Source organism: Heterodontus francisci, chromosome 40 (assembly GCF_036365525.1).
Source record: "Heterodontus francisci isolate sHetFra1 chromosome 40, sHetFra1.hap1, whole genome shotgun sequence".
Lineage (NCBI taxonomy): Eukaryota > Metazoa > Chordata > Chondrichthyes > Heterodontiformes > Heterodontidae > Heterodontus > Heterodontus francisci.
The window spans coordinates 6,572,290-6,600,221 of NC_090410.1; the positions used below are offsets into that span (position 1 = coordinate 6,572,290).

Below are 27,932 nucleotides of genomic sequence, written 5' to 3' on the forward strand. Positions count from 1 at the left end.
TGATGCTAACAGAATGAGCAGATGTAGAGCTAAATTTTAAAAAGGACTCAAATAGTTCTGGTTATGCACTACTCAGAAGCAAATGAATGTGACAAATGGGATAACTAAAATTCCTTTCCACATGGTTAGATAGCAGGCAGTCAGCATCTAGACGCTAATTACTGTGTCTCTAAATGTAGCTATACTGGAAACAGCACACTCCATTTTGATCCCTCCGCTCCCCCGCACCACCCCCTTGAAGCTCAAACTCCATGATGGGGTACGATTTTGCAGTCACCCATTACACTTACATTGCTCCAAGTCCCATCACTGCTGTGCTCGTTGACCTGCAATGCCTCCAGCAACACCTCAAATTTAAAATTCATATCCTCGTATTCAAATCCCTCCATAGCCTCAATCCCACCATCGCAGTAACCTCCTTCAGCCTCACAACCCGACAAGAACTCTTGCGTTCCACCACTTCCCGCTTCTATGCAGCCTCCACTTCGTTGGCAGGAAGCTCTGGAATTCCCTCCCTAAACCTCTCTGCCTTTTTCTCCTCCTTTAAGATGCTCCTGTTTGCCCAAGCTTTTGGTCACCTGTGTAACAGCTCCTTATGTGGCTCAGCATCAAATTACTTCTGATAACTCTCCTGCAAAGCACCTTCGGATGTTTTACTACAACAACAACAACTTGTAGTTAACTTAGCAAAACTTCCCAAGGAACTTCACAGAAACTACCTAATTAGTCCCACTCACCAGCTCTTTCTCCACAGCCCTGCAATTTTTTTTCCTTTTCCAGTTCTTATACAACTTTTATAAGTTACTGTTGAATCTGCTTTCACTGCCCGGTCAAGCAGCGCATTCTAGATCACATCTTGCTGCGTAAAAAAAAAAATCTCACCTCTCCTCTGGTTTCTTTCACCAATTATCTTAAATCTGTGTCCTCTGGTTACCAACCCTCCTGCCAGTGGAAACAGTTTCTCCTTATTTACTCTATCAAAACCTTTTAGAATTTTCAACATCGCAATTAAATCGACCCTTAACTTTCTCGACTCTAAAGAGAACAATGCCAGCTTCACCAGATTCTCTTGTTCCTATCACAATCTCTGTTAGCCTAACCCAACAGTTCTCCTGTAAATGACATACTACAGATGAAATATCACAATTATATAATCTTGGTGCATTTCCAAGGCCATTTAAAGGAGCCAAGAGAGGAATAAGAGGCCCTGAATGGAGCGAGGCTCCAGTAATGGATGGCAGACGACTGAACTGCACTGGAAGTCAAATTATTTCAAATACTTCGAATCCCAAAATGGCTTAAAAACTTGATGTTGTGCAGGTGGATCTGTCCCAGGATCTTTACTGATGGAAGCCCTTTAAGTCAGCACTTAAATATTGGAAGGTTTCATCGAGTTGTTTCAAGATTGCTGTCCTTGCCAACAATTCAAGAACAAGATCTCACTTTACAGAAGCAAGCTTTTACAAAACATTCACAGTTTAATTTCCTCCCCCCACCTCCCCCCCGTCCAATTTTGCTCCCTCACTCGGGGTTGATCCAGCCCAGAGTTAGGCCAGGGGGCACTGCCAACTTGCAACATACCTAACCCAGTGGACATTATGGGGGTTTTTTTTGCCATAGAGCTGAAAAGCCAACTGGTGAACGGATGGACGTCTTCCAAGATTACAAAGGGTCTGAAATAAATAGAAATAGATGATTTCTGCTGGTTGGCAAGTTTGTAATGAGCGAGGGCACCGATTTAAACTAGTTACGGAAAGGGAAGGGTGGAAAAGAATTTGCACACTTCACCCATCATTTTGTTTTTCAGGAAATGTTGGATACATTCAAGAGGCCAGGCAGCCTCTGTAAAGGAAGGCAAAGAAGTTAATTTCTTGGATATATCAACAAAGGGTCATACCTGAAACATTAACTTTTTGTAACTTTTTTTTTTAAATACAGACATTGCCTGACCTGGGTGAGCGTTTCCAACATTGTTTGATCTGTCATATTATGTTCTTCATTTTGCCAAGTGTAAAATCACCAGTACCACAAAACATTTTGGAATAATAGGCACTGGAGTAGGCCATTCAGCCCTTTGAGCCTGCTCCTCCATTCAATAAGATCATGGCCAATCTTCTACCTCAACTCCACCTTCCCGCACTATCCCCATAATCCTTTGATTCCCATAGTACCCAAAAAAATCCATCAATCTATGACTTAAATGCACTCAACAACTGAGCATCCACAGCCCTCTGGGACAGTGCTGGTACTGAGGAGGGTGCTGCACTGTCGGAGTGCAGTTTTTCGGGTGAGACATTAATCCAAGGCCTCTCAGGTGGATGTAAAAGATCCCGCGATTTATTTGAAGAGCAAGAGCTGTTTCTGGGATCTTGCTGTGCACAAATTGCCTGCCACATTTCCTACGTTATAAGTGACTACACTTCACAAAAGGATTTGATTGTCTGTAAAATGCTTTGGGGTGTCCTGAGGTCATGAGAAAGCACTGTATAAATGCACGTCTCGCACCACAAATTATCCAAAATACGGGTTAAAAGACTGACAGCGCCAATCCCATTTAATAAGTATTGACTAGCGTATTTTTTTTTAGAAAACGATCTCACACGGAATATGAACTTGTTGCTCAATGATCCAGACGACAAACAGTCACAACATGCAAATACCCCAGCGACGTCTCACCCAACGAGCTTGAGAGAGACAGTGAGTGGTCCAGCAGCATTCAATACACAGAGTGTTTGTTCAGACACTGGCACAGAGAGATAAGGGCAAGTCCCATTGCACAGATTCCATTTGCAGCACCCAGCTATAAAATGTTATACAAAAAGAATGTCTCCATTGGCGAAGCCTGGTTCAATGTGATGGTGGCTATTTACAATGCTGCATCTTAATCAGCTCTTGGTCCTCTTGATTAAAATATCTGGCGTAGACCTGGTCAAACATCTCCTTGCAAGGAAAGAAGGCTTGCAGTCTGGAGCAGATGAGGAAGGAGCCAGCCATTTTGCGATGGAGGGAGTAGGATTCCTCGGGAGGAGGGGTCAGCCTGTGTTTCAGCATCACTGGGATCAGGCTCTGGATCCGGCGCGTGGTGTCCTGAGTCCCAAAGTTGAAGGATTGCGGCTGAGAAAACGCCTCCCCAAGGGTCATGACAGCATCGACATGAGCATCCTCAAACACCTGAAAACAGCACAGCAAACTGGCTCCATCAGTGTGTCAGAGGCACAGTAACCTTGCGTCTCTTGCAAGTACAACAAACAGCATAACCAACCACACCCACGCTTTGATTGCTCTACCCCAGTCCTTCATCAATTAACATTTTAGCTTCTGATCCCATATCCACTCCACCACCAAGACTGTCTACTTCCACCTGCATAACATCATCCGTCGCTGTCCCTGCCTCAGCTGATCTACTGCTGAAACCTCCATCCATGCCCCTGGTTACCTCCAGACTCGACTATTCCAATGCTATCCTGGTCAGCCTCCAATCTTCCAACCTCTGCAAACTTGAGATCCAAAACTCTGCTGCCCTCATCCTAATTCACAACAAATCCTGATCACCCATCACTAATATTTCCTCTAAGCTGCATGGGTATGCAGCGTTCGGGAATGTGCCACACAGGGAACAAACAGGCTGTGCACTAGCAACACTCCTGTTAAGATGCGTAGCTGCACATCAATCTTAAAGGAACAGCACAGTGAAACAAGCTAGCTGCGCACAGCAAACAGAAGTTAGAGGGCTCATTGACCTACACTGGCTCCCAGTGCCTCGACTTTAAAATTCTCATTCTGGTTTTCAAATCCCTCCATGACCTCAACCGTCTCTATCTCCGCAACCTCCTCCAGCCCCACAACCTCTGCGATATCTGCATGCCTCTTAATTCTTACCTCTTGAGCACCGCTGATTTTAATTGCTCCACCATTGGCAGTCATGCCTTTAGCTGCCTTGGCCCTAAGCTCCAGAATTCCTTCCTTAAACCTCTCTGCCTCTCTCTCCTCCTTTACGACACTCTTTAAAACCAACCTCTTTGACCAGGCTTTGGTCATCTGTCTGAATATCTTCTTATGCAGCTCGGTGCCAAATATTGTGAGATTATGTTCCTCTGAACCGCCTTAGGATGTTATACTATGTTAAAGACGCTATATAAATGCAAGTTGTTGGTATTCAGCTTGGTAGTGCCTCTGATCTCAAGCGGGAATCATCTTTCTTGCTGAAGCTCCATTCATAAAGTTCGGTTTCTTTCATGCAAAGATCCCTTTGATTCTCCCTTTCAGGTCACCCTGGCCTTGACTACTGCTCCCGCATCTAGGAAAGCCTCTTGCATAATACAAGAAAAAGCCCATTGTCAGATAGACACTGCTTTTCTCAGCTCAAGTGAAGGGCCTTGGGATCGTTTACTACATTAAAAGCACTAAATGAATGCCATCATAACCTTTCTCGTCTCTGTTCTATCGAGAATGCGTTGGCCAGTATCCCTCTGAAGATTCCTGCCTCGCCTCTCCCAAACTGTAAAAGTCCTACACAACCAAATCGCCAACCTCAATGTTACTGAAACCCCCGAAAGTCCAAAGAACCTGCCACTTCAACTTTGCTTCTCCAGGGCCTTAAAGTGGTGGCCCTGCTTACCTCCCCTCAGTCTTGCCTTTTTCTAGAATCCAAGTGATTTTCAAAACCCACGTTTGGAACCATCTAATCATTACTTCTTTATAAATCACTGGTTAGGCCCTCAGCTGGAGGATTGCGTCCAATTCTGGCCACCACACAACAGGAAGGATGTCAGGGCCTTGGAGAGGGTGCAGAGAAGATTTACTAGAATGGTACCAGGGATGAGGTACTTCAGTTTTGTGGAGAGACTGCAGAAGTTGAGATTGCTCGCCTTAGAGCAGAGAAGGTTAAGGGAAAATTTAAAAGAGGTGTTCAAAATTTTGAGGGGTTTTGATAGAGTAGATAGGGAGAAACTGTTTCTATTGGCAGCAGGATCGGTAACCAGAAGACACAGATGTAAGATAATTGGCAAAAGAACCAGAGGGGCAGACAATTTTTTTTTTTTAAACATAGTGAGTTGTTATGAAACACGCTGCCTGAAAGGACATAGGAAGCAGATTCAATAATAACTTTCAAAACGGAATTGGAGAAATACTTGAAAAGGAAATATTTGCAGGGCTGTGGGGAAAGAGTAGGGGGAGTGAGACTAATTGGATACCTCTTTCAAAAGAGCTGACATAGGTGTATTGGGACAAATGGTATACTTCAGTGCTGTACAACTATGATTTACTTCCGCCTTGGTGGGAGCACAGTGTACAATAGACCTTTCAACTAGACTGCTCAAGGTTCCGACTCATCATTACCACAAACAGCTGGAACCCTTCAAGTCTGTTCTGTCACTCTGCACCATGCCATCGGGCTGCCAAGCAACTACCTCTCAAATTACTCCCAACCCCCGCATGATTTCAGTTATGAAGATAGACGGGAGAAGTTAGGACTGTTTTCCTTGGAGAAGAGAAGGCTGAGAGGTGATTTGATAGAGGTATTCAAAATCATGAGGGGTCTGGACAGAGTAGTTAGAGAGAAACTGTTCCGACTCATGAAAGGATCGAGGACGAAAGGGCATAGATTTGAAGTATTTGGTAAGAGAAGCAAATGTGACATGAGGAAAAACTTTTTCCACGCAGTGAGTGGTTAAGATCTGGAATGCGCTGCCTGAGTGTGGGGTGGAGGCAGGTTCAATTGAAGCATTCAAAAGGGAATTAGACAGTTATATGAAAAGGAAGGATATGCAGGATTATGGGGACAAGGCGAGGTAATGGAACTGAGGGAATTTCTCTTTCGGAGAGCCGGTGCAGACACAATGGGCTGAATGGCCTCCTTCTGCACTGTAACAATTGTGATGAAACTGGCTCCCTCAGGGCATGTCCAATTTTGGAGCCAATTCTTCCCTCCAGTCAAAAGCACCCAATTTCCACTTGCCGTGGCTGAAATCAGTGAAGTACCAGGTGGGGAACCGCTCTGAGCCTCAGCAAGTGGAAGCGTTGATGTGATAACATTTTAGATAACCAGCCAGTGCCCCCATCCCAGAAACTGATCACCACCCCGTGCATTTCCATCATTTTCCACCCCTATGCTTCACTGAACCACGCCCAGAATAGGAGTTAACGGGAGGCAATCAGTGCACTCGTGAATAGGAGTACAGGAGGAGGCTGTTAGGTCCTTTGTGCCTGTTCCGCCACAGAATTAGATCATGGCTGATCTGCACCTCAACTCCATTTACCACCAAGGTTTCTGAGAATTTTGTTAGGCGAAGGAAGTACCAATCACAGTTTAGACATTTTCATTGCACCCCGAGCCACAACAGCTGTTTCGGGGAGGGTGTTCCAGATTTCCACTATCCTTGTGTGAAGAAGTGCTTCCTGATATCAGCCCTGAACAGCCTAGCTCTAAGTTGAAGGTTCTGTCCTCAATGCTCTGCACTCCCCAACTGAATGAATCTCAGACTTGCCTTTGTCTCATAGCCAGTGAGGAATTTCAAGTCCCTGGATTTCTGTAGCACTTTCTCCCGGTCACCATCGGCAGCTGCTCGAACTACCTGCAAGAACAAACATTGGAGATCACAGTTGGAGCTACAGGAAAGGAATTAAGAGCCATGATGATATGTACAGGGTGCCTCTGTTCCTGTTTGGAGGCTGTGACCACTGCAGCACTCTCCATTTCTACCCTTTGTAGGCAACTTGGGCTCTGGTGTGCAGTTCATGGCAGAAACATGTAGCCCTAACCCAACAGAAAGATCCTAATTTCACTAGTATATTACATGCTCTTTCCCACAAGTCCTGCTGTACATACTCGGACATGTGGGCAATAACGGAGAACTGTATCATCTAACCTGGTCAGTTGTGGCTCAGTGCACAGCACTCTCTCACCTCCGAGTCAGCAGACTGTTGGTTCAAAGACCTCTTCAAAGACCTGTGAAGAAAAATTAGGGCTGGCACTCCAATGCAGTACCAAAGGGAGTGCTGCACTATCAGAAATGCTGTCTTTCAGATGAGACACTAAACCTTCTGCTCTCTTAGGTGGATGAGAAAGGTCCCACAACACTATTACGAAGAGGAGCAGGGGCCTTCTCCCCAGTGTCCTGGCCAATATTTATCACTCAACCAACACCAGTATATAAAAAAAAAGATTATCTGGTCATCATCACATTGCTATTTGTGGGAGCTTCCTGTGTGCAAATTGGCTGCTGCATTTTTCCACATTACAACATTACTTCAAAAAGCAACCAAGTCTCCAGAGTGGGGCTTGAACCTTCACACTCGGAGGCGAGAGTGCTACCCCTGAGCCACTGAAAATTGGTTGGCTGAGAGGATGGAAAATCATTTGTACAAATATCTCACCCACACTAGCTCTGCTAACTGAGCCACTGAAGTGTTTTACACTCTGTAGGAAAAGAAAGGAAACTTTTGCACATACCTCAATATAGTTATCTGTAAATTCTTTCGCAAACTCTCTACTTGCTCCAAAGTCCAACAAGGTTACCTGAAGGGCAAGAAGTAAAAAGTTAATTCTCACTGTCAACACTGCACAATAAAAAAGAAAAACTTGCCTTCTTGACCTCAGGATATCGCAACTGCTTTACATCATGTAAAGTACATCTGAAGTGCACTTACTGTTGCAATGTAGGAAAAGGTAGCAAACGATTTGTGCACAGAAAGCTCCCAGAAACAGCAAGGTTGTGTTCTTCTTCAAAGAAGGAGTGGGATATTTTACATCCACCTGCGAGGGCAGACGGGGCCTCAGATTAACGCCTCATCCGAAAAGACGACACCTCCGACAGTGCAGGTCTCCCTCAGTACGGCACTGGCACGTCAGTTTAGATTTTGGGCTCAGGCCTCTGGTGTGGGACTTGAACCCACAATCTTCTGACTCAGCAGTAAGAGTGTTACCTACACCCTTATAACAAAACACTATGTATAGTGCAGTTTAACTTAACTGCAGAGTGACAGCCCCCTCCCCCATCTCTACTCCCTCCTGACTGGAGACAGCGAACTAAACAGGAAGGCGAAAAAAAGTATCAAAATTTAGGCCATTGCAAATACGAGAACATGCTGAAGGAGAGGGGTTGGTGGGGGGAGAAATATTACGTGACACACCTTCTGCTTCCCCTCATCAAAGAAGAAATTGGACCAGTTCGGGTCAGTCTGCATGAACCTGAATTCGAAAACTTCGCGGAGACAGAGCTCAAGAATGTTGAAACAGATCTGGAAAAGGAACATATACCTTTTACCGAAACATGGCTTCATAAAACAAGAAAATATAGATCGCATTCTAGTGGATCTCCTGTGGAACTGCGCATGGTGAGTAGCATTGAACTGCGCTTCAGAAAGATAGGAGTGTTATACTGTGTAAAATACAACGTATTTATCGGTTAAGGTGTTAAGGTCACAAGTCGCCTGGTTAAGTGAACACAACCTCAAGGAGTTAAACTTGTTGTGCAGTGAGGCAATTTGCTAATTGTACAGTGCTGGTCAATTCTGGCTCCAGGTGTGAAGAAAGCAGTGTTAAAAGTAACCGCCTTCCTTTCTCATTTGTGATGTACTGTTTTATAGAGTCAAGTACAATTTGTCCCTCATACCCAGGTATAAAACGTTAAGAAATCAAAACCGAACAATTAAAAAGACGAGAGAAAGAAACTCAAGAATCGTAAAATTATTTCTCGTTTTATGACCCTGGGCACCAAGACACCTGCCAATCGAGAGAAACTTCCGACAATTCCGGGACGCAGGGAGCCGGAGGGCGAGGGAGCCGGAGCCGGAGGGCGAGGGAGCCGGAGCCGGAGGGCGAGGGAGCCGGAGGGCGAGGGAGCCGGAGGGCGAGGGAGCCGGAGGGCGAGGGAGCCGGAGGGCGAGGGAGCCGGAGGGCGAGGGAGCCGGAGGGCGAGGGAGCCGGAGGGCGAGGGAGCCGGAGGGCGAGGGAGCCAGAGGGCGAGGGAGCCAGAGGGCGAGGGAGCCAGAGGGCGAGGGAGCCAGAGGGCGAGGGAGCCAGAGGGCGAGGGAGCCAGAGGGCGAGGGAGCCAGAGGGCGAGGGAGCCAGAGGGCGAGGGAGCCAGAGGGCGAGGGAGCCAGAGGGCGAGGGAGCCAGAGGGCGAGGGAGCCAGAGGGCGAGGGAGCCAGAGGGCGAGGGAGCCAGAGGGCGAGGGAGCCAGAGGGCGAGGGAGCCAGAGGGCGAGGGAGCCAGAGGGCGAGGGAGCCAGAGGGCGAGGGAGCCAGAGGGCGAGGGAGCCAGAGGGCGAGGGAGCCAGAGGGCGAGGGAGCCAGAGGGCGAGGGAGCCAGAGGGCGAGGGAGCCAGAGGGCGAGGGAGCCAGAGGGCGAGGGAGCCAGAGGGCGAGGGAGCCAGAGGGCGAGGGAGCCAGAGGGCGAGGGAGCCAGAGGGCGAGGGAGCCAGAGGGCGAGGGAGCCAGAGGGCGAGGGAGCCAGAGGGCGAGGGAGCCAGAGGGCGAGGGAGCCAGAGGGCGAGGGAGCCAGAGGGCGAGGGAGCCAGAGGGCGAGGGAGCCAGAGGGCGAGGGAGCCAGAGGGCGAGGGAGCCAGAGGGCGAGGGAGCCAGAGCGCGAGGGAGCCAGAGCGCGAGGGAGCCAGAGCCAGAGCGCGAGGGAGCCAGAGCCAGAGCGCGAGGGAGCCAGAGCCAGAGCGCGAGGGAGCCAGAGCCAGAGCGCGAGGGAGCCAGAGCCAGAGCGCGAGGGAGCCAGAGCCAGAGCGCGAGGGAGCCAGAGCCAGAGCGCGAGGGAGCCAGAGCCAGAGCGCGAGGGAGCCAGAGCCAGAGCGCGAGGGAGCCAGAGCCAGAGCGCGAGGGAGCCAGAGCCAGAGCGCGAGGGAGCCAGAGCCAGAGGGCGAGGGAGCCAGAGCCAGAGGGCGAGGGAGCCAGAGCCAGAGGGCGAGGGAGCCAGAGGGCGAGGGAGCCAGAGGGCGAGGGAGCCAGAGGGCGAGGGAGCCAGAGCCAGAGGGAGCCAGAGCCAGAGGGAGCCAGAGCCAGAGGGAGCCAGAGCCAGAGGGAGCCAGAGCCAGAGGGAGCCAGAGCCAGAGGGAGCCAGAGCCAGAGGGAGCCAGAGCCAGAGGGAGCCAGAGCCAGAGGGAGCCAGAGCCAGAGGGAGCCAGAGCCAGAGGGAGCCAGAGCGAGGGAGAGGGAGCCGGAGCCAGAGCGAGGGAGAGGGAGCCGGAGCCAGAGCGAGGGAGAGGGAGAGGGAGCCGGAGCCAGAGCGAGGGAGAGGGAGCCGGAGCCAGAGCGAGGGAGAGGGAGCCGGAGCCAGAGCGAGGGAGAGGGAGCCGGAGCCAGAGCGAGGGAGAGGGAGCCGGAGCCAGAGCGAGGGAGAGGGAGCCGGAGCCAGAGCGAGGGAGAGGGAGCCGGAGCCAGAGCGAGGGAGAGGGAGCCGGAGCCAGAGCGAGGGAGAGGGAGCCGGAGCCAGAGCGAGGGAGAGGGAGCCGGAGCCAGAGCGAGGGAGAGGGAGCCGGAGCCAGAGCGAGGAAGAGGGAGCCGGAGCCAGAGCGAGGGAGAGGGAGCCGGAGCCAGAGCGAGGGAGAGGGAGCCGGAGCCAGAGCGAGGGAGAGGGAGCCGGAGCCAGAGCGAGGAAGAGGGAGCCGGAGCCAGAGCGAGGGAGAGGGAGCCGGAGCCAGAGCGAGGGAGAGGGAGCCGGAGCCAGAGCGAGGGAGAGGGAGCCGGAGCCAGAGCGAGGGAGAGGGAGAGGGAGCCGGAGCCAGAGCGAGGGAGGGGGAGCCGGAGCCAGAGCGAGGGAGAGGGAGCCGAAGCCAGAGCGAGGGAGCCGGAGCCAGAGCGAGGAAGAGGGAGCCGGAGCCAGAGCGAGGGAGCCGGAGCCAGAGCGAGGAAGAGGGCAGAGGCCGAGGGAGAGCCAGGGAAAGACAGAGAGAGACAGAGATTATAAAAGGTCTGCAAGCAAACCTTATTGCGAATGTTTTGATCGAGCTCCTCACACTTATCCAGGGGCACACCGGTCACAAGCTCCGCGGTGAGAATTCGCTTTGTTGTGAGTTCATCAATCACTTCTGGAACATAGAAGAAAGGGTCGTCCTTCAGGAGCTCCCTGCCAGAGCCAGAGGACAGACTGCAGATTAGATTCAAGTACAATTCTTCTCGAGGCTCCATTACACCTGGCATAGACAGACTGTAGGATCCTGAGCAACCGTCTGCGCTCTGAGGCTGTTAGCAGCAGCACAGCGATCACCTTGCATTCCCATCACAGGTGTGCAACAGAAGTTGGGGGTGTCACCAGCAGCAACTCTGCAATCAGAACGACCAAAATACACAGCTGAACTCAACACATTACCGTCTAGGTGTTTGTGATTGTGCTGAGCTTTATCCCATCAGTTGTTAGCTTCTGTTCTGTTATGCCCAAGAATTATTTTGCAGATTAGATGTCAGCCGTGGTTCAGTGGGTCGCACCTCGCCCCTGTGTCAGACGGTTGTGGGTTCAAGTCCCACCCCAGAGACCTGAGCACAGAATCTAGGCTGGAACCCCCAGTGCAGTACTGAGGGTGTACTGCACAGTCAGAGGGGTCATCTTTCAGATGAGACAATAAACCGAGATCTCACTGCCCTCTCAGGTGGGTGTAAAAAGATCCCTCAGCGTGATTAAAATAAGAGGAGGAGGAGTGGGGGGGGTTTTACCATGGTGTCCTGGCCAATATTTATCCCTCAACACAAACAGAATATCTGGTCATTATCACATTGCTGTTTGTGGGAGCTTGCTGTGCACAAACTGGCTATTGTCATTCCCACACTACATCAGTGACTACACTTCAAAAGTACTTCATTTGCTGTAAAGCACTTTCGGACTTCCTGAGGTTGTGAAAGATGCTACATAAATGCAAGTCTTTCTTTGATTAGAATGAGTGAGATGGTGTTGCTCTTTAGATGGCACAGACAAGCACTTCAGGGCTTGGTCTTAATTGTCTCCACAGGATTAAATTACTCACAAATTATCTCACCCAGTTGCAGCGCTGTCTGCACAAACTTAGAATTTAGAACTGTTTCTCCCTCCATGGCAGCAGTGTGTACCATCTACAAGATGCATTGCAGCAACTCAAGACTTCTTTGACAGCACTTTCCAAACCCGCGACCCCTACCACTTAGAAGGACAAGGGCAATAGGTGTATGGGAACACCACCACCTGCAAATTCCCCACCAAGTCAGTTATCATCCTGACTTGGAACTATATCGTCGTTCCTTCACTGTCGCTGGCTCAAAATCCTGGACCTCCCTCCCTAACAGCACTCTGGATGCACCTGCACCAACCACATGGACTGCAGAGGTTCAACTTGGTGGCTCATCACCAACTTCTCAAGGGCAATTGGGAATGGGCAATAAATGCAGTCTTTCCACTGCGCTCACATCCCAAAGAATGAATAAAAACCACACACTTTGTTGGTAACCAACTGTGGACTACCTCCATAAACTAACAGTTAAGAGTTTACTGTAGTGACTTATCACTGGGATGGCGATGAGGACAATCTCAGTGCAGGCATCAAGAGAAGTTTAGAAAGCCGATTAATGAGACAAACTCGACAGTGTTATCTACTACTACAACAACCTGCATTTATATAGCGCCTTTACGTAGTAAAACATCCCAAGGCACTTCACAGGCCTGATTATTAAACAAAATTTGATGACAAACCACATAAAGAATTATTAGTACAGAGCTTGGTTAAAGAGGCAAGTTTTAAGGAGCGTTTTAAAGGAGGAAAGAGAGGTGGTGAGGTTTAGGGAGGGAATTCCAGAACTTAGGGCCCAAGCAGCTGAAGGCACAGCTGCCAAGGGCAGAACGACTAAAATCAAGGATGCCCAACAGGCCAGAATTGGAGGAGCGCACAGATAGGGAGGGAGTGAGGACATGGAGGGATTTCAAAACAAGGAGGAGAATTTGAAAATTAAGTCTTGCTGGACTGGGAGCCAATGTAGGCCAGCAAGCACAGGGGTGATGGGTGAACAGAACTTGGCGCAGGTTAGAATACAGGCAGCAGAGTTTTAGATAAAAGATCAACAGGACGATTGCCCTGCCTGCACTCTATCCACAAGGCAGTGAGAGAAATCAATCTCAGAGTCTTAGAGGGAAGCCCAAAAAAAACAATGATTATATTTAACAATTATTGGGAAAACGGTGCCACCAGGTGGTGGAGCAGTGAGTTACAGTCCCTGCTTTCTGCCTCAAGCTCAACGTAGGCTCGGACTTGCCACTGCTGCCCTGCGATCGATGCTACTTTCGGTTCCTGCTCCACTGGTTTTACCTGTTTGAATTCCACAGACTGAAGATTTATTCACCAGCAGCAGCATAGAGGTCAACCCTTTTAAAACCAGCAAAGCAAGAAATAAGATGTATCCAGCATCATTGGAATGCAAATTTGAATTTTAAATTCACAGGAGACAAGCTAACAATGAGTGCCATTGTGCCCCTGTTCAATGACCATCCCCCCATCTAGATCTATAATCTTACATAGAGTAAGCACTTCCTGTCCACATACCATGACACGATTTTAGGCATATCAAGATTTATCATTGTAAACTATGTCAACATTTCCCATTCAACTTTGCTATGTCAACTATCACGGTGTAATTGCAGGCTTTGGCCACTAAATAGCTCTGTGGAATGAGTTCCTGTAGTTTCTCATCAACTTCATTGCCAGCCTTGTACATAAAGCAAAAACCTTATATTGATCAACTGGCCTTGGAGAACACCAATTTACGAGTCTTACATCACACTTCAGTTGTCTCTATGGAACCAAATCAAAAATCTGTCATGCATTCCCCAATTGTTGGGAAATCTGAACCAGCCAATCCCTGTTTCGCAGCAGATCTCTCCACCAATTCCTGCCGTATCCTGACTCTCTGCGATCAATGCCAAAGGACATCCACTAGCAGGAGCAAGGGAGATGTCAGGGATAAGAAATGCCCATCAAAGCCCATCTCTCTAGTCCATCAACTCTCCCATTACAACATCCAATTTGTAATTTCATTAAACCCAATGATTTTGCTTCCTGCACCCTCAACCAATCCCACCAAAACAGATTAGCTGCTCATTGATCTCACTGCTGTTTGTGGAATCTTGCTGTGTGCAAACTGATTGGCATGTTTTGCCTACATAACAAGTGACTACACGTCAAAAGTGATTTGGGCCTGGTGATGTGAAAGGTGCTATACAAGTCTTTCCTTCTTGCACAGATTGCTCTGTGTGGGGGTGGGGGTGGAAAAGAGTCAAAGGTGCCGATTAAACTTTACAGCCCCATAACCCTTGGAAATCTCTGCGCTCTTCCATGTCTGGCCTCTAGTACATCCCCAATTTCCTTCACCCCACCAGTGACAGCCGTGCCTTCATCTGTCTGGGCCTAAGCTCTGGCATTCCCTCCCTAAACCTCTCTCGTTCCTCCTCAAAATCTACCTCTTTGACCAAGCTTTTGGCCTCCTGTCCTAATATCTCCTTACATGGCTCAGGGTCAATTCTTTGTTTGATAATTACGCCTTGGGATGTTTTTACTACATTAAAGGCACTACATGAATACAAGTTGCTGTGATGGAATGACATCTTTAGAAACGAGGGGCTAATCATACCTGAACCTCTTGGCACAGGCTGCTTCCCGTAAGTAGTCACATTCCCATTCCAGCTCGCGTCTCAGTACCACAATACCACTCTCGGCAAACAGACCTGTAAGGAGGAAGGAGAAAGAGATAGTGAGCACTGGAACAGCTCCTGTTTCTGAACGTTGGAGACAGCTTGCTCAGCAATGACAGGATTTCATTGACTCTGTTTTACCTTCAGGCAGTGGGATGCTCATTTTCAACAGAGACAGCAGGTTCTCAACGTCACTCTTGATGCTCTGAGCTATTCCAGGATACTGGCAGAATAAAGCAAATCAATTGTGATAAACAACCATACCCAGAAAATGAAGAGAAATAACTTTGCAACTTAAGCCCGAACCTTTCTCTTTACGAGCCACAGAGGTCCACAGCCTTAAGGCCACATATGGATTTTCAATCCCTGTTCCCATTAATTCCTAGATATCCCAGGTTGCTGATACCAACAGATCCGATTTAGGTTGGAGCTATCAACCACGGAACGAGGCAGCGATCAGGAGGGGAGAATAGTTGTGGGGGGAGGTGAGGGGGGAGATGGCGACAGAATAGGCAGTAATCAGGATTGTGAGGGGGAAGAAAGAATAGGCTGCGATCGGGATGGGGGAGCGAGAAAGAGGTGGGGGAATAGGAAGTGAGTGGTGGGGGGGGGGGGGGGGGGGGGTGCTGGGGAAAAGGGAGGGCAGGAATAGGCTTTGCTCAGGATTGAGGTGGCCAGTAGCAATGGCTGGTTTAAACGTGGAGTCAGAAGGAGAATTCCTGCACTCTCTGGCTCCACACTCAATAAGTAATTTTTTTTTAAAACATTTTTTGGATGGTCCCTTTAAGGCCACGTTGACCTGGTTTTCCTGAACGTAGCCTCCCAGCTCAAATACCACAGGGCAAACCAATTTGGTTAAAGGAGGCCTCAAGCAGGCATTAGGCCCCATTTTTTGCTTATGCAAAGGGTTAAGGGCTCTGGACACCCCTTTTGATGCCTATACCAATACGGCAGACATCACACTCCCAGCTCAGAACATGTCATAGAGTTATACAGCACAGAAACAGGCCCTTCAGCCCATTGTGTCCGTGCCGGCCATCAAGCACCTATCTATTCTAATCACATTTTCCAACACTTGGCCCGTAGCCTTGTATGTTACATCGTTTCAAGTACTCATCTAAATACTTCTTAAATGTTGTGAGGGTTCCTGCCTCTACCACCCCCTCAGGCAGTGCGTTCCAGATTCCAACCACCCTCTGGGTGAAAACATTTTTCCTCAAATCCCCTCTAAACCTCCTGCCCTTTAACTTAAATCTATGCCCACTGGTTATTGACACCTCTGCTAATGGAAAACGGTTCTTCCTATCTACTCTATCTATGCCCCTCATAATTTTGTGTACCTCAATCAGGTCCCCCTCAGCCTTCTCTGCTCTAAGGAAAACAACCCTAGCCTTTTAAGTCTCTCTTCATTAGCTGAACTGCTCCAGCCCAGGCAACATCCTGGTGAATCTCCACTGCACCCTCTCCAGTGCAATCACATCCTTCCTATAGTGTGGCGACCAAAACTGTAAACAGTACTCCAGCTGTGGCCGAACTAGCGTTTTATACAGATGGCCACAAGCCATATTGGATATTTTGGAACTCATTTAATGAGTGCAGCATCATCGATTTTCTAAGCCCCGAGTCACAGACTGGGAATATCCCGATTTGATCCCAGGTCTGTATTGAGTCAGCTGACCACAATAGAGGCAATGTGCCTGGTTAGTGTAGTGCTTATGTTATTGGAATAGTGATCCATAGAGTGGGAGTAGAAATCCCACCTTGGCAGCTTGAGAATTCGATTTCATTCCTACCTGGATTTTAATGGCCACCTCCCTCCCGTCTTTCAGTTTTCCGTGATGCACCTGTCCAATTGAAGCAGCAGCAAACGGCCTCTCCTCAAACGACGCCAGCTTATCCCGCCAGCACGGGCCCAGCTCCTCATTCAGAACTTTCTGAGAACAGAAGATTTGAACAGATCGATTCAATTCACCAAGAGACAAGATCTATCGAGGACCACCCACTCCAGTACCCACCCTGTAGTCTCCCTCCTCTCCTGCCAAGCTTCCTCCCGTCCCCAGAGTGTCGATTGACACCACTGTCAGCCAGAGTTAGACACGGAGTTACGGCAGGACTCACAGCAAGCAGCCTATTTATTCAGCACAGTCTTTGTAAACAGTGCATTACAGCAAATGGTCTACTTAGTCTATTTAAAGAGATTCTCTACAAACCACAGCAAATGGAACTCATAACCAAAACTACAGCAACTTCTCCCAATTAAAGCCGAAAGATTTCTCCAGCAAAATGCAGTTACATAATACAAATTATGTGCATAAAAGCAATCCCAACCACTTACAGCAAGCCAGATGTGATTGACGGGGAAAATTAGAGTCAGAATCATACAGCACAGAAACAGGCCCTTCGGTCCGTCGTGTCCGTGCCAGCCATCAAGCACCTATCTATTCTAATCACATTTTCTAGCACTTGGCCTGTAGTCTTGTACGCTATGGCGTTTCAGGTGTTCATCTGGATACTCCTTAAATGTTGTGAGGGTTCCTGCCTCTACCACCTCTTCAGGCAGTGTGTTCCAGATTCCAACCACCCTCTGGGTGAAAACTTTTTTCCTCAAATCCCCTCTAAACGTCCTGCCCCTGACCTTAAATCTAAAATTACTGGAGGATTTTAAAAGGAATATAGGGAGAGAAACTTTTTCCACTGTTTGAAGAGTCTACGACAAGAAGATACAAACTTAAAATCAGAGCCAGGCCCTTGAGGACAGAAGTTATGAAGCACTTCCTCACGCAAAGGGTGGCAGAAGTGTGCCACTCTCTCCCACCCCCCCCCCCCCCCCAAAAAAAAGCAGCCAATGCTCACTCAATTAATAATTTTAAACATGAAATTGAGAGATTTTTGTTGGACATGGGTATAAAAAGGTACAGAGCCAAGGCAGAGTGAGTGGAGTTTAGATGCAGATCAGCCATGATCTCACTAAATGGCCAAACAAGCTCAAGAGGCTGAGTGGCCTATTCCTGTTCCGACCCAATCATTTCCATCTGGCCAGGAATAGTGGTCTCAGAGCATGCAGCCTACAATCCTCTTGTGAAAAGTGATTTATTTATTTAGAGATACAGCACTGAAACAGGCCCTTCGGCCCACCGAGTCTGTGCCGACCATCAACCAACCATTTATACTAATCCTACATTAATCCCATATTCCTACCACAGCCCCACCTTCCCTCAATTCCCCTACCACCTACCTATACTAGGGGCAATTTATAAATCTTTGGCTGTGGGAGGAAACCGGAGCACCCGACAAAAACCCACGCGGTCACAGGGAGAACTTGCAAACTCCGCACAGGCAGTACCCAGAACCGAACCCGGGTCACTGGAGCGGTGAGGCTGCGGTGCTAACCACTGCGCCACTTATACGGCAGTAGTGAATGATCACTGCATTCCTAGAGATAAACATGTTGATCTCCTACCCCATTTTTACACTGGATTGCCTTTTGTTTTAAATTCATGCTCAGAATATGATGGCGTAGGGGTTCTTAAAGCAACTGTTTAAGTCACCTGTATAGCGTGAGTCTGGGGTCACGTGGGCCAGACCGGCCAGAACCTGGCAATCACTTAAGCCTTGAAATGACCCTTTGTGCTTCTGAGTACATCTGGTTAAAACTCTTTCACCCAATATTTAAATTACTTGCCTTGCTACAGTACCTCTAACACAAATGTCTTGAGGTATAAGGAAAACAAACACGGAGCCAGGGAGGGAGAGATTACGAGGAGTGACCGAGGACCAGGCTAAAACAGATGTGTGCCAATATTATTAAGCGCAATGGCCATAAGGAATGACAAACGGAATTGTTACACTGGCACAGTAAAACTGGGATCTTAGGATGGGTGAGAGGGGAAGTTCAGACAGATTGTTAACACACAAAGTTATTAGAATCTTACATAAGAAAGCTAATCTTGAATTGCACAAGAAGGAGGAGGGGAAGCTTTTTATTTCCCCGTGAACAAAAATGAGCTGAGCCACAAGAATCGGGCACTGAGATAAGGGAGCTGTCGCTAAGACGTCACGCGCTGCAGTACGAGGTAGGACAAGGCAGACAGCATGTGTAAGGCTGCAAAGACAGTGGGGGCGACACATTAGACAAAGCCTGCAGAACAGCGATGAAGGGCGAAAGATTAGAAGTGGGGTATAAACCTCAATACACGGCCTCAGCCACACATACTGTCGTGCACAGATGCGGCCCAAGGTAGCCGAATAGTACACGAATGGGACCTTTGCCATCTTAAACTTCAGTGCAACCTAGGGACAGTCAGAAATGCATCCTCGAATGTTACAAGTCTGATCAGCTTGAACGCGACTTTCTAAAGACAAACAGGGTGCGTTAATTGCTCGACATTTCATGCAATACTGTCGGACAGTTGTCTAAAACCAGTACTGTTATTAATCAATATATATTGAAGCTTGTTATTTCAAACCACTCAGGTCTGAATCACGCGGAGGATATTGTTGGCAGACTAACAAATCTTTGTTACGACCGTAACCAAGGGAAATCTGTTCACACTCCTCCTTTAGCTGGGCTTTCTGCGAAATGTCACTGGGGCATTTTTTTCTACGTCAAGGACACCAAGAACAGGCACGAGCTGCTTTTGCTGCACTCACCGCCGTCTGCCAAGCGGGCATGAAGTCCGCACTCTGCCGCACACGCTCAAATATCTTCTGGAGCTGAGGGTTGATGAAACTACTGTCTGTGCGGAGAGAAAATTGATCGGGTGAAAGCACCATCCTCGAACACACTTACAGCCTATAGGTTGAAAGACTGGTCAGAAAATGTCAGCACACATCTTGAAACACAAGGAGGCCATTCAGCCCCTCGAGACTGCTCCGTCATTCAAAGAGATCATGGCCGACCCGTATCTTAACTCCACATCCCTTAATTAGCTAACAAAAAGAATGGATCTCATATATAACATTATTAATTGAGCTGGCACCTAGTGCTTTTTGTGACAGAGTTCCACACTTCGACCACCCTTTGAGTGATAAAGTTTTTCCTAACTCTCCTGCATTACAACAGTGACTACACTTAAAAAGTACTTCATTGACTGCGATGCACTTTGGAACGTCCTGAGAAGTCACTATATAAATAAAGTTTTTCTTTTCGCTTTGCTCAATGGCCTGGTTTTAATTTTAAGAGTATGTCCCCTGATCCCAGACTCCCCCATCAGCAGGGGGAAAATGTTTGTATCTGCCCTATCAATTCTTTTCAAAAACCCTAAAAACCTCAATAAAATATCACCCCTAACCTTCTATATTCCTGGGAATATAAGCCGAGTTTAACTAAAATAAAAGCAAAATACTACAGGTGCTGGAGACCTGAAATAAAAACAGGAAGTGCTGGAAATACTCAGTAGATCTGGCAGCATCTTTGGAGGGAGAAACAGTTAACATTTCAGGTCTATGACCTTTCATCAGATGCCGTGCCCCAGAACTGTACACAGTGCTCCAGATGTGGTCTAACCCAGGGCTTTGTATAGCTGTAGCAGAACTTTCTCCCCTTTCTATTCTGTCCCTCTAGACCTAAAGGCTTATATAGGCAGTTTGCAAGATGAATGCAAAGCAGATAGTATCAGACCTCTAATAGCTTTATTTTAATACTTGTTATTTTTACAAGCTTTAACATCAAATGGTGACAACTCAGATTCCAAGTAAACGGATGGCAAAATGAGTACCGTTAGGAGAAGGCTTTTTCCCACCTTGACAAGCCTTCTCTTTTCTTCCCTCTTCTCCCGAATGAGCTGATGTTGCCAATGGTACTGTACCCAGTAACATCAGTTATAACACAGCCAGAGTAATTAATGGTATGTGCGCTGGTGTCGTCTTATGCTGAGACATTAATATGGGGCACTATCTGTTCTCTCAGGTGGCATGGAAAAGGTTCCGTGGCAACTATTTCAAAAAAAAAAAAGCAGGAAAATTTTTGGGGCCAATACTTATCCCTCAACTAACACCATTTTTAAAAAATAAACACAGATCTTTTTGGTCATTAGTTTGTTTTGGGCTCGTGCGGTGTACAAATTGGCTGTTGCGTTTCCTACAATCCAACAGCGACTACATTTCAAAGAAAAAGGACTGCAGTGCCTGCAAAACACTTTGGAACGAACCGGGTCATGAAAAGCACTATATGAAGGCAGGTCAGTTCCACAGGCTCCAGCAGTCTTCTGCTACCTGCTGAGGGGGCCGTTTCACATGTGCTGGCTTAGACAGCGAACGTTGGCAGATTATTCAATCATGGAAGGAGACCTGACAGCTCAGCTCGATGCCATTGCCACCCAACGTCCACCTTGTCGGAGGGCATACAGCCATTGTTCCCTCTAAGCTGCACAGACACCCAAAAGTTCCCATGCAAGCCACACAGAAGTTGGCCCCTTTAAGTTACTGCATGTGAACAGCCGCGCAAAATAATTTACAGGGGCCACGCACTTAAACTGCCCGCGCATTCCAAAAATAAATTAAGAGGGTATGTGGCACATGGTCTGTATGTGATTCTTAGGTCATAGTTCTGACACCCTTCACTAATGGTGCGTCGTGGCTACTGGAAGCACTGCAGCAACTTCCCAAGGCTTCTTCGACAGCACCTTCCAAACCCATGACCTCTACCACCTGGAAGGACAAGAACAGTAGGCGTATGGGAACACCAACTCTTCCAAACTCCCCTCCGAGTCACAGGCAATCCCGATGTCAATGTGTATCGGCCTTTCCTTCACTGTCTCAGGGTCAAAATTCTGGAACTCCCCACCTAACAGCACTGTGGGAGGAAGAAGGCCCACCATCATCTTCTCAAAAGGGCAACCAGGGATGGGCAATAAATGCCAGTAATGTCAGAGCATGTGGAAAGGAACCTCTGCCCTATCAAACCATTGGGAGGGAAATGGTTGGTCAGAAGAGAGATGCACTGTGTGTCGAGGCAGTGAGTGTGACAGCGAGGATAAAGGAGGCAGAGAAACCTGAAAACATACCTTGAATGCTCAGCATCTGCCCGATCTTCAGTGCTGCCCCTCGCACCTTGCACAGCGTGTCGACAATACGTTCCGCGTTAGCCTCGGATAGGAAGGGGTTCGAGTCCAGCAGTCCTTTATTTTCTGCGGTAAAACCAGCACATCAGAGGATTACTACAGTGCAGAGCCACTGAAACACCAGCCAATGAAATCTCTGCCCTGCTAATTGCCCAGATGAATTCATGAACATTTTGAAATGTTAAGACATTTAATTCAGCAGCCAGGCTGTAAAAGTTAGATATTAGAATCATACAGCGCAGGAAACTGGCCATTCGGCCTATCATGCCTGTGCTGGCTCTTTGAAGGAACTATCCAATTACTTCCTTTTTTAGTCTCCCTCTTTTCTCCATCCAGGTTCCAACCTGAACCAGGCAGGCTGGCAGAGACCCGACTCCAATACCTGCCACCGGAAAGCTACAAGCTCGGGAAATGAAAGCTCTTGCAGTTGTCCCTCATCACATCTCTCCCTAACAGCCCAAATCAATCTACCTACTGCAAATTACACTGAAACCGAATCACTGCCGTGTAAGGATGTCCTCGCTTGTTCTATCTCTGTAACCTCCTCCGAGATCTCTACGTTCCTCTAATTCTGGCCTCTTACACGTCCCGATTTCTATCACTGCACCATTGGAGGCCATTCCTTCAGCTGCCTGGGCCCTAAGCTCTGGAATTCCCTCCCTAAACCTCTCAATCTGTCTATTTCTCTTCCTCAAGATGCATCTTAAAACCAACCTCTTTGACCAAGCCTTTGATCACCTGTCCCAATATCTCCTTATGTGGCTCGATGTCAAATTTCTTCTGACAACATTCCTGTGAAGCCTCTTGGAATGTTTTACTACAGTTACAAATGCAAGCTCGTGTTGCTATAGGGATGATGCTCACTTGGATTTTCACTCCTTCCCCGTGGGGAAACTACCTGATTTCTACTAGGCACCTTGTCAGTATATCACAGCCAAGATAGGGAACTCACGCAGTACAGGGAAATCATAGCTCCATCCCAGCAACTGTTTCCATCCTGCTACCATGACGCTGACTCCCAAGAGTATACTATTCAACTATCCTCTGGTGCCTTACTGTTCCCCCGTGGCCAGGCTATTTGACTGAGGAAGGATTTATAGCCAAGTCAAGCCAATCTCATCTCCACCTGCCATCTGCACACATGCATTCTCCTCCTATACCCTCCAACCTCAGGACACTGCATTGTTGTGTTCCAACTGCAGTCTAAGTCGTAAGACCATGAGTTCAAACTCACTCTATAACCTATATTACAACAGTGACTACACTTCAAAAGTACTTCATCGGCTGTGAAGCGCTTTGGGTAGTCCTGAGGTCGTGAAAGGCGCTATATGAATGCAAGTTCTTGATTTTCGTCAGGGGCGCTGTCTTTCAGATGAAATGTCAAACGGAAATCTCGCCTGCCTGTTCAGAGGCAACTAAAAAGATCCTGTGGAACTACTAAAGAGGAGCAGTGAAGTTCTCCTGGTGTTCTACCCAATATTCATCATCAACAAAAGTAGGTTAATTGGTCATTCAGCTCATTTGCTGCTTACGGGACAATGACGAGTGCAAAATGGCTCAGCAATTACCTATAAAAACAGGTATTCATTATTTCTTGCAAATAAATCAACGATGTGGCTCTGTGAGATGCACTGAGAATGTGAAAGACAAGATACAAATGCAACAATTTCCTCCTCTTGACCCATCAGCTGACTCAGCACAGACCAGTCATGGTGGCTTTACACTCTGAAGCACCAGGAGAGCTTTTAACACTGGATAAATCCTCCCACGTGGGAGTCAGAAAGACAGTGAGGGGTGATTGAGACAGCAGGATTGGGGGCTGAGCGGAGACGCCCTCCACAGTTCAATATTGACTGAAATTAGCTGCCTGGGCACCCACTGACAAAAATGGCGACTTGCTGAGGTACAGATGGATGACCAGCACCCATAGAACCAGAAAAGGAAGCAAAGAGGAAGCTTAACAAGCCTCGCCCGCATTATGCCAGAACCGGCAGGACAAGAGTTAAAACAATGAGATCTCACCGCTCGACTTCTGGTTTCTGCTCACTGACTTTTTGGCAACTTCTGCCAATGCACCGAGGCCCAAGCTCACTGCCAAACCTGCAAACAGAAGCACAATGGAGGTAAACTCAACGCTCCGCTCTCTGCAAGAAAGCGCGGGGTGGGTGCCGCTGTCAAAACCCATCACCGTTCTGCAGTTCAAACCGAACAGGATGAGGCTGAGTGCAAGGTGCCTTACCTCCAAAGTTTGCCAAACGGCTGATCCGTGAAGAGGGAACTTTTCTTTCACGAGCTTGCTCACTTAACTACACAAAGCAAGAAAAATAACAGGTCAAAAGTCTATCACACTGGATGCTGATCTTTGATCAGACTTTCTCCCCCCTCTGCTGACTCAATCAAGGTTCTTCATCCCTTCTTGAGATATGGTTGCTGTCGGTAAGAATTGAAAAATACAGATCAGCCATGATCTGATGAATGGTGGAACAGGATCGAGATGTTAAATGGCCTCCCCTCCTGTCCCTATGTGTGGTAATGCTGAGTGATGTTCTCACCGTTTGCATTGGTGCCTTGGACTGGCTCCACTTATCTCTGTTTTGCTTCGTGTTTCTGGCTTTGGCGATGTCCTCTGGTGTCAGCCCCCTAACTGAGGTCTCATCGTGGAAGAACCTCATCTGTCCCATACCAAGACCCACAGGCCCAGAGAGGTCCCTAAATCCGCTCCCTGGTGGATGGCCCAAGCTACGGTGCCCCTCCCTTTCGCCACTGCACGAGGAACTCCCGCCCCACTGGGGTTCAGGTGACTCCTGGCTCCTTGCTCCGACATCGCCGCCAGAATATTCCGGAGCCATTTCTGATGCGAGGTTCCATCGAGAGGCCTCGTCGTCGCCTTCACCTTCAAACGGAAGGGGATCCTCTTTAAATTCTTGGACTCCTCGCTGAAAGGCAAAAGCCAAAGAAGGTATCACAAAAGGCAGTAATCAGTTTCTGCATCTCCTAAATCATTCTTTGGGCAACAGTTGAGGTTCAGGGTTGCCCTGGTATACTGAAAGACAAAAGAATTGCATTTATATAGTGCCTTTCACAACCTCAAGACATCCCAACGCACTTTATGTTTTTTTGAAGTGTAGTCACTGTTGTAATGTAGGAAACCAGTCAGCAAATTTGTGCACAGAAAGCTCCCACAAACAGCAGCGTAACTATTTTATTTGAAAACTCATTTACAGTATGTGGGTATAGTCAGCATTTATTGCCCATTCCCAATTGCCCTCGAGAAGGTGGTGCCAACAACTGAGCAGCTTGCTAGGCCATTTCAAAGGGCAGTTAAGAATCAACTGTGGGTCTGGAGTCACATGTAGGCCAGACCAGATAAGGACAGCAGATTTCCTTCCGTAAAGGACATTAGTGAACCAGATGGGTTTTTACAACAATCGACAATAGTTTCACAGTCACCATTTAGGGCGGCGCAGTGGTTAGAACCGCAGCCTCACAGCTCCAGCAACCCGGGTTCAATTCTGGGTACTGCCTGTGTGGAGTTTGCAAGGTCTGCGTGGGTTTTCTCCAGGTGCTCCGCTTTCCTCCCACAGCCAAAAGACTTGCAGGTTGATAGGTAAATTGGCCATTATAAATTGCCCCTAGTATAGGTAGGTGGTAGGGAAATATAGGGACAGGTGGGGATGTGGTAGGAATATGGGATTAGTAAAAATGGGTGGTTGATGTTCGGCACAGACTCGCTGGGCCGAAGGGCCTGTTTCAGTGCTGTATCTCTAAAAAAAAAATTACTGATACTTGCTTTTTATTCCAGGTTTATTTAATTAACTGGATTTAAATTCCCCCAGCTGCCACAGTGATATCTGAACTCATGTCTTCTAAGTAACTAGTCCAGTAATTGCTATGCTACCGTATGCATAACCAGGGAATGCGTTTATTGTGATGTTGGTTAAGGGATAAATTTTCCCCGGCTCTTCTACAGAATAGCGTTGTGGAATCTCTTACGTCCACCTGAGGGGACAGACGTGGCCAGGACTTAACATCTCATTTGAAAGATGGCACCTTTGACAGTGCAGCAGTCCCTCAGTACGACACTAGAGTGTTAGCCTGGATTGTGTGTTTGAGTCTCTGGAGTGGGGCTTAAACCCACAACCTCCTGATTCGAAGGCATGAATGCTACCCACTGAGCCACGGCAGGTGGTTGCTGCAGGCAGTCATAGTGCATATCCGGGCTGCGTGATTCCTGTCCTTCTCAGCCTGATGAAGAAACAAACCCATCACGTTTGAGCTGTTACCTGCTGGTTGACGAGAAGGTAACTGACACATTGCTCCGCCGAGACCTGTGCTTTTTTGAGACCGGCGCACAGCACAGAGTTGCACGCGGCCAGCCGCAGCTGCTCCCCCTGTGTCTCTGAGAAAGCCTTCCCGACCAGGGCCGCGCCCCTCAGCACACTGACCACCTCACTCCACATCTGCAACAAAACAAACATCACTCGTTAAAAACAGGAAGGAAACCAATTATAGACAAAAACCACAGAGGGAAGAGGCGCAAAGATTAATCATTGCCCAACCCCAGTATTCGATAGGAACATGAGGCCATTCACCCCATCGAGCGTGTTCTGCCATCATTCAATTAGATCACTGCTGATCTGCTTCTCAACTCCATCCACCCGCCTTAAAAAACTATCAAAGTCTCCAAAGCTCCAAATAACCCCCCAGCATCTCGGAACAAACTGATCCGAACTACATCTGGCTCTGCTCACACCCCACAGCCCCTTTCACCAACTATCTGAAGACAGAGCCCAGTGCTGGGGTGGGAGGGGGAGTTCCGTGCAGGGCGGTGGGGGGTGGGGATTGGGTGCCGGTTGGGGGAGTTGGGGTTGGGGGTTTGGGTGCTGGGTCGGGAACGGGTGCTGGGTGGGGGGAGTTGGGGGTTTGGGTGCTGGGTGGGGGGGGAGGGGGAGTTGGGTGGGGGAGGGAGTTGGGTGCTGGGTGGGGGGGGGGGAGTTGGGGGTTTGGGTGCTGGGTGGGGGAGGGGTGCTGGGAGGGGAGTTGGGGGTTTGGGTGCTGGGGGGGGAGTTGGGGGTTTGGGTGCTGGGTGGGGGGGGTGCTGGGAGGGGAGTTTGGGTGCTGGGTGGGGGGGAGGGGGAGTTGGGGGGAGGGGGAGTTGGGTGCTGGGTGGGGGGGGGGGAGTTGGGGGTTTGGGTGCTGGGTGGGGGGGGAGGGGGAGTTGGGGGTTTGGGTGGGGGGGGAGTTGGGGGTTTGGGTGGGGGGGGAGTTGGGGGTTTGGGTGCTGGGTGGGGGAGGGGAGTTGGGGGTTTGGGTGCTGGGTGGGGGAGGGGTGCTGGGAGGGGAGTTGGGGGTTTGGGTGCTGGGTGGGGGAGGGGTGCTGGGAGGGGAGTTGGGGGTTTGGGTGGGGGGGGAGTTGGGGGTTTGGGTGCTGGGTGGGGGAGGGGTGCTGGGAGGGGAGTTGGGGGTTTGGGTGCTGGGTGGGGGAGGGGAGTTGGGGGTTTGGGTGGGGGGGGGAGTTGGGGGTTTGGGTGCTGGGTGGGGGGGGAGGGGAAGAATCCCACTCCCTGATTGTGGGGAAACCTCTGCTCGCTCCTGGATGAAGCCCAACTGCTTCAAGTTAACAATAAGCAGCCGAGCTCCAACATCAACACCCGCTGCCGCTAACCAGGCCTCTCCTCCTCGGCCTCTGGTACCTCAACTCACGTTGCCGGGAGCCCGGGAGCCCAGGAGCCGCTCGACCTCAGCTCCTCACTCCCAGGCCTGGTCCCACCCCCTGCCCGCTAACAGACAGCTCCCTCCACCAATCACCATCCAGCGCTTAGCTTCCCGCCCATTTCCACTGACTGGCGTTTCTTCTGCCCAATAATCTTGCAGCCACCCTCACCTTTCAGCCAATCGTAGAGAAGAGAGCCGATCCTTACAGGTCGCTGAGCAACACTGATTGACGTGGCGATAAACCAATCAGAGCTTCATGTTCTGACCAAAGTGCCGCCTGCTGGGGGCGGGATCTGAACCTGCAGCAAATTAGTTGCAATTCAGAGAAGTTTATATAAAACTTTTAAAGTTGTTTCCTCTTCCATTTTGCAGACTAAAACATGCATTTATTTTATCCAATATTATAAATTATACTTTGTTATTGCACGGTAGTTCACCGTGAGACTGACAAACAATAATCTTGCATTAAGGATCACAATCATTAACTCTTTCATGTAGGTGCC

The 27,932-nt window shown here is 48.8% G+C and overlaps 1 protein-coding gene across 2 annotated transcripts; it reads right to left on the bottom strand.

Annotated features, from left to right (window-relative positions):
• Positions 1 to 1,528: 1,528 nt before the first annotated feature.
• coq8b (coenzyme Q8B) lies at positions 1,529 to 27,487 on the bottom strand. 2 transcript variants are annotated; one of them, XM_068018924.1, is made up of 15 exons: positions 27,418 to 27,487; positions 25,998 to 26,174; positions 24,267 to 24,650; positions 23,954 to 24,020; positions 23,737 to 23,814; positions 21,658 to 21,780; positions 19,304 to 19,389; positions 16,447 to 16,587; positions 14,795 to 14,876; positions 14,593 to 14,686; positions 10,933 to 11,074; positions 8,134 to 8,241; positions 7,454 to 7,519; positions 6,489 to 6,575; positions 1,529 to 3,171 (listed from the first exon to the last, which is right to left on the bottom strand). In XM_068018924.1, the coding sequence occupies exons 2-15, from the start codon at positions 26,172 to 26,174 to the stop codon at positions 2,863 to 2,865; spliced, it is 1,944 nt and encodes a 647-aa protein (XP_067875025.1). In that variant the 5' UTR covers positions 27,418 to 27,487; the 3' UTR covers positions 1,529 to 2,862. The 2 variants fall into 2 exon arrangements, with proteins under 2 accessions (XP_067875025.1, XP_067875024.1); XM_068018923.1 differs by having other exon boundaries at positions 27,408 to 27,480.
• Between the last annotated feature and the right edge of the window lie 445 nt (positions 27,488 to 27,932).

Excerpts from the sequence above, each read along its gene's own strand:
- coq8b (XM_068018924.1), bottom strand. The coding sequence starts at position 26,174 with ATGTGGAGTGAGGTGGTCAGTGTGCTGAGGGGCGCGGCCCTGGTCGGG. Across the intron at positions 19,390-21,657 it reads GCAGATGCTGAGCATTCAAG|ACAGTAGTTTCATCAACCCT; the intron begins GTATGTTTTCAG and ends CTCTCCGCACAG. Across the intron at positions 16,588-19,303 it reads TGCCCGCTTGGCAGACGGCG|AAAGTTCTGAATGAGGAGCT; the intron begins GTGAGTGCAGCA and ends TTCTGTTCTCAG.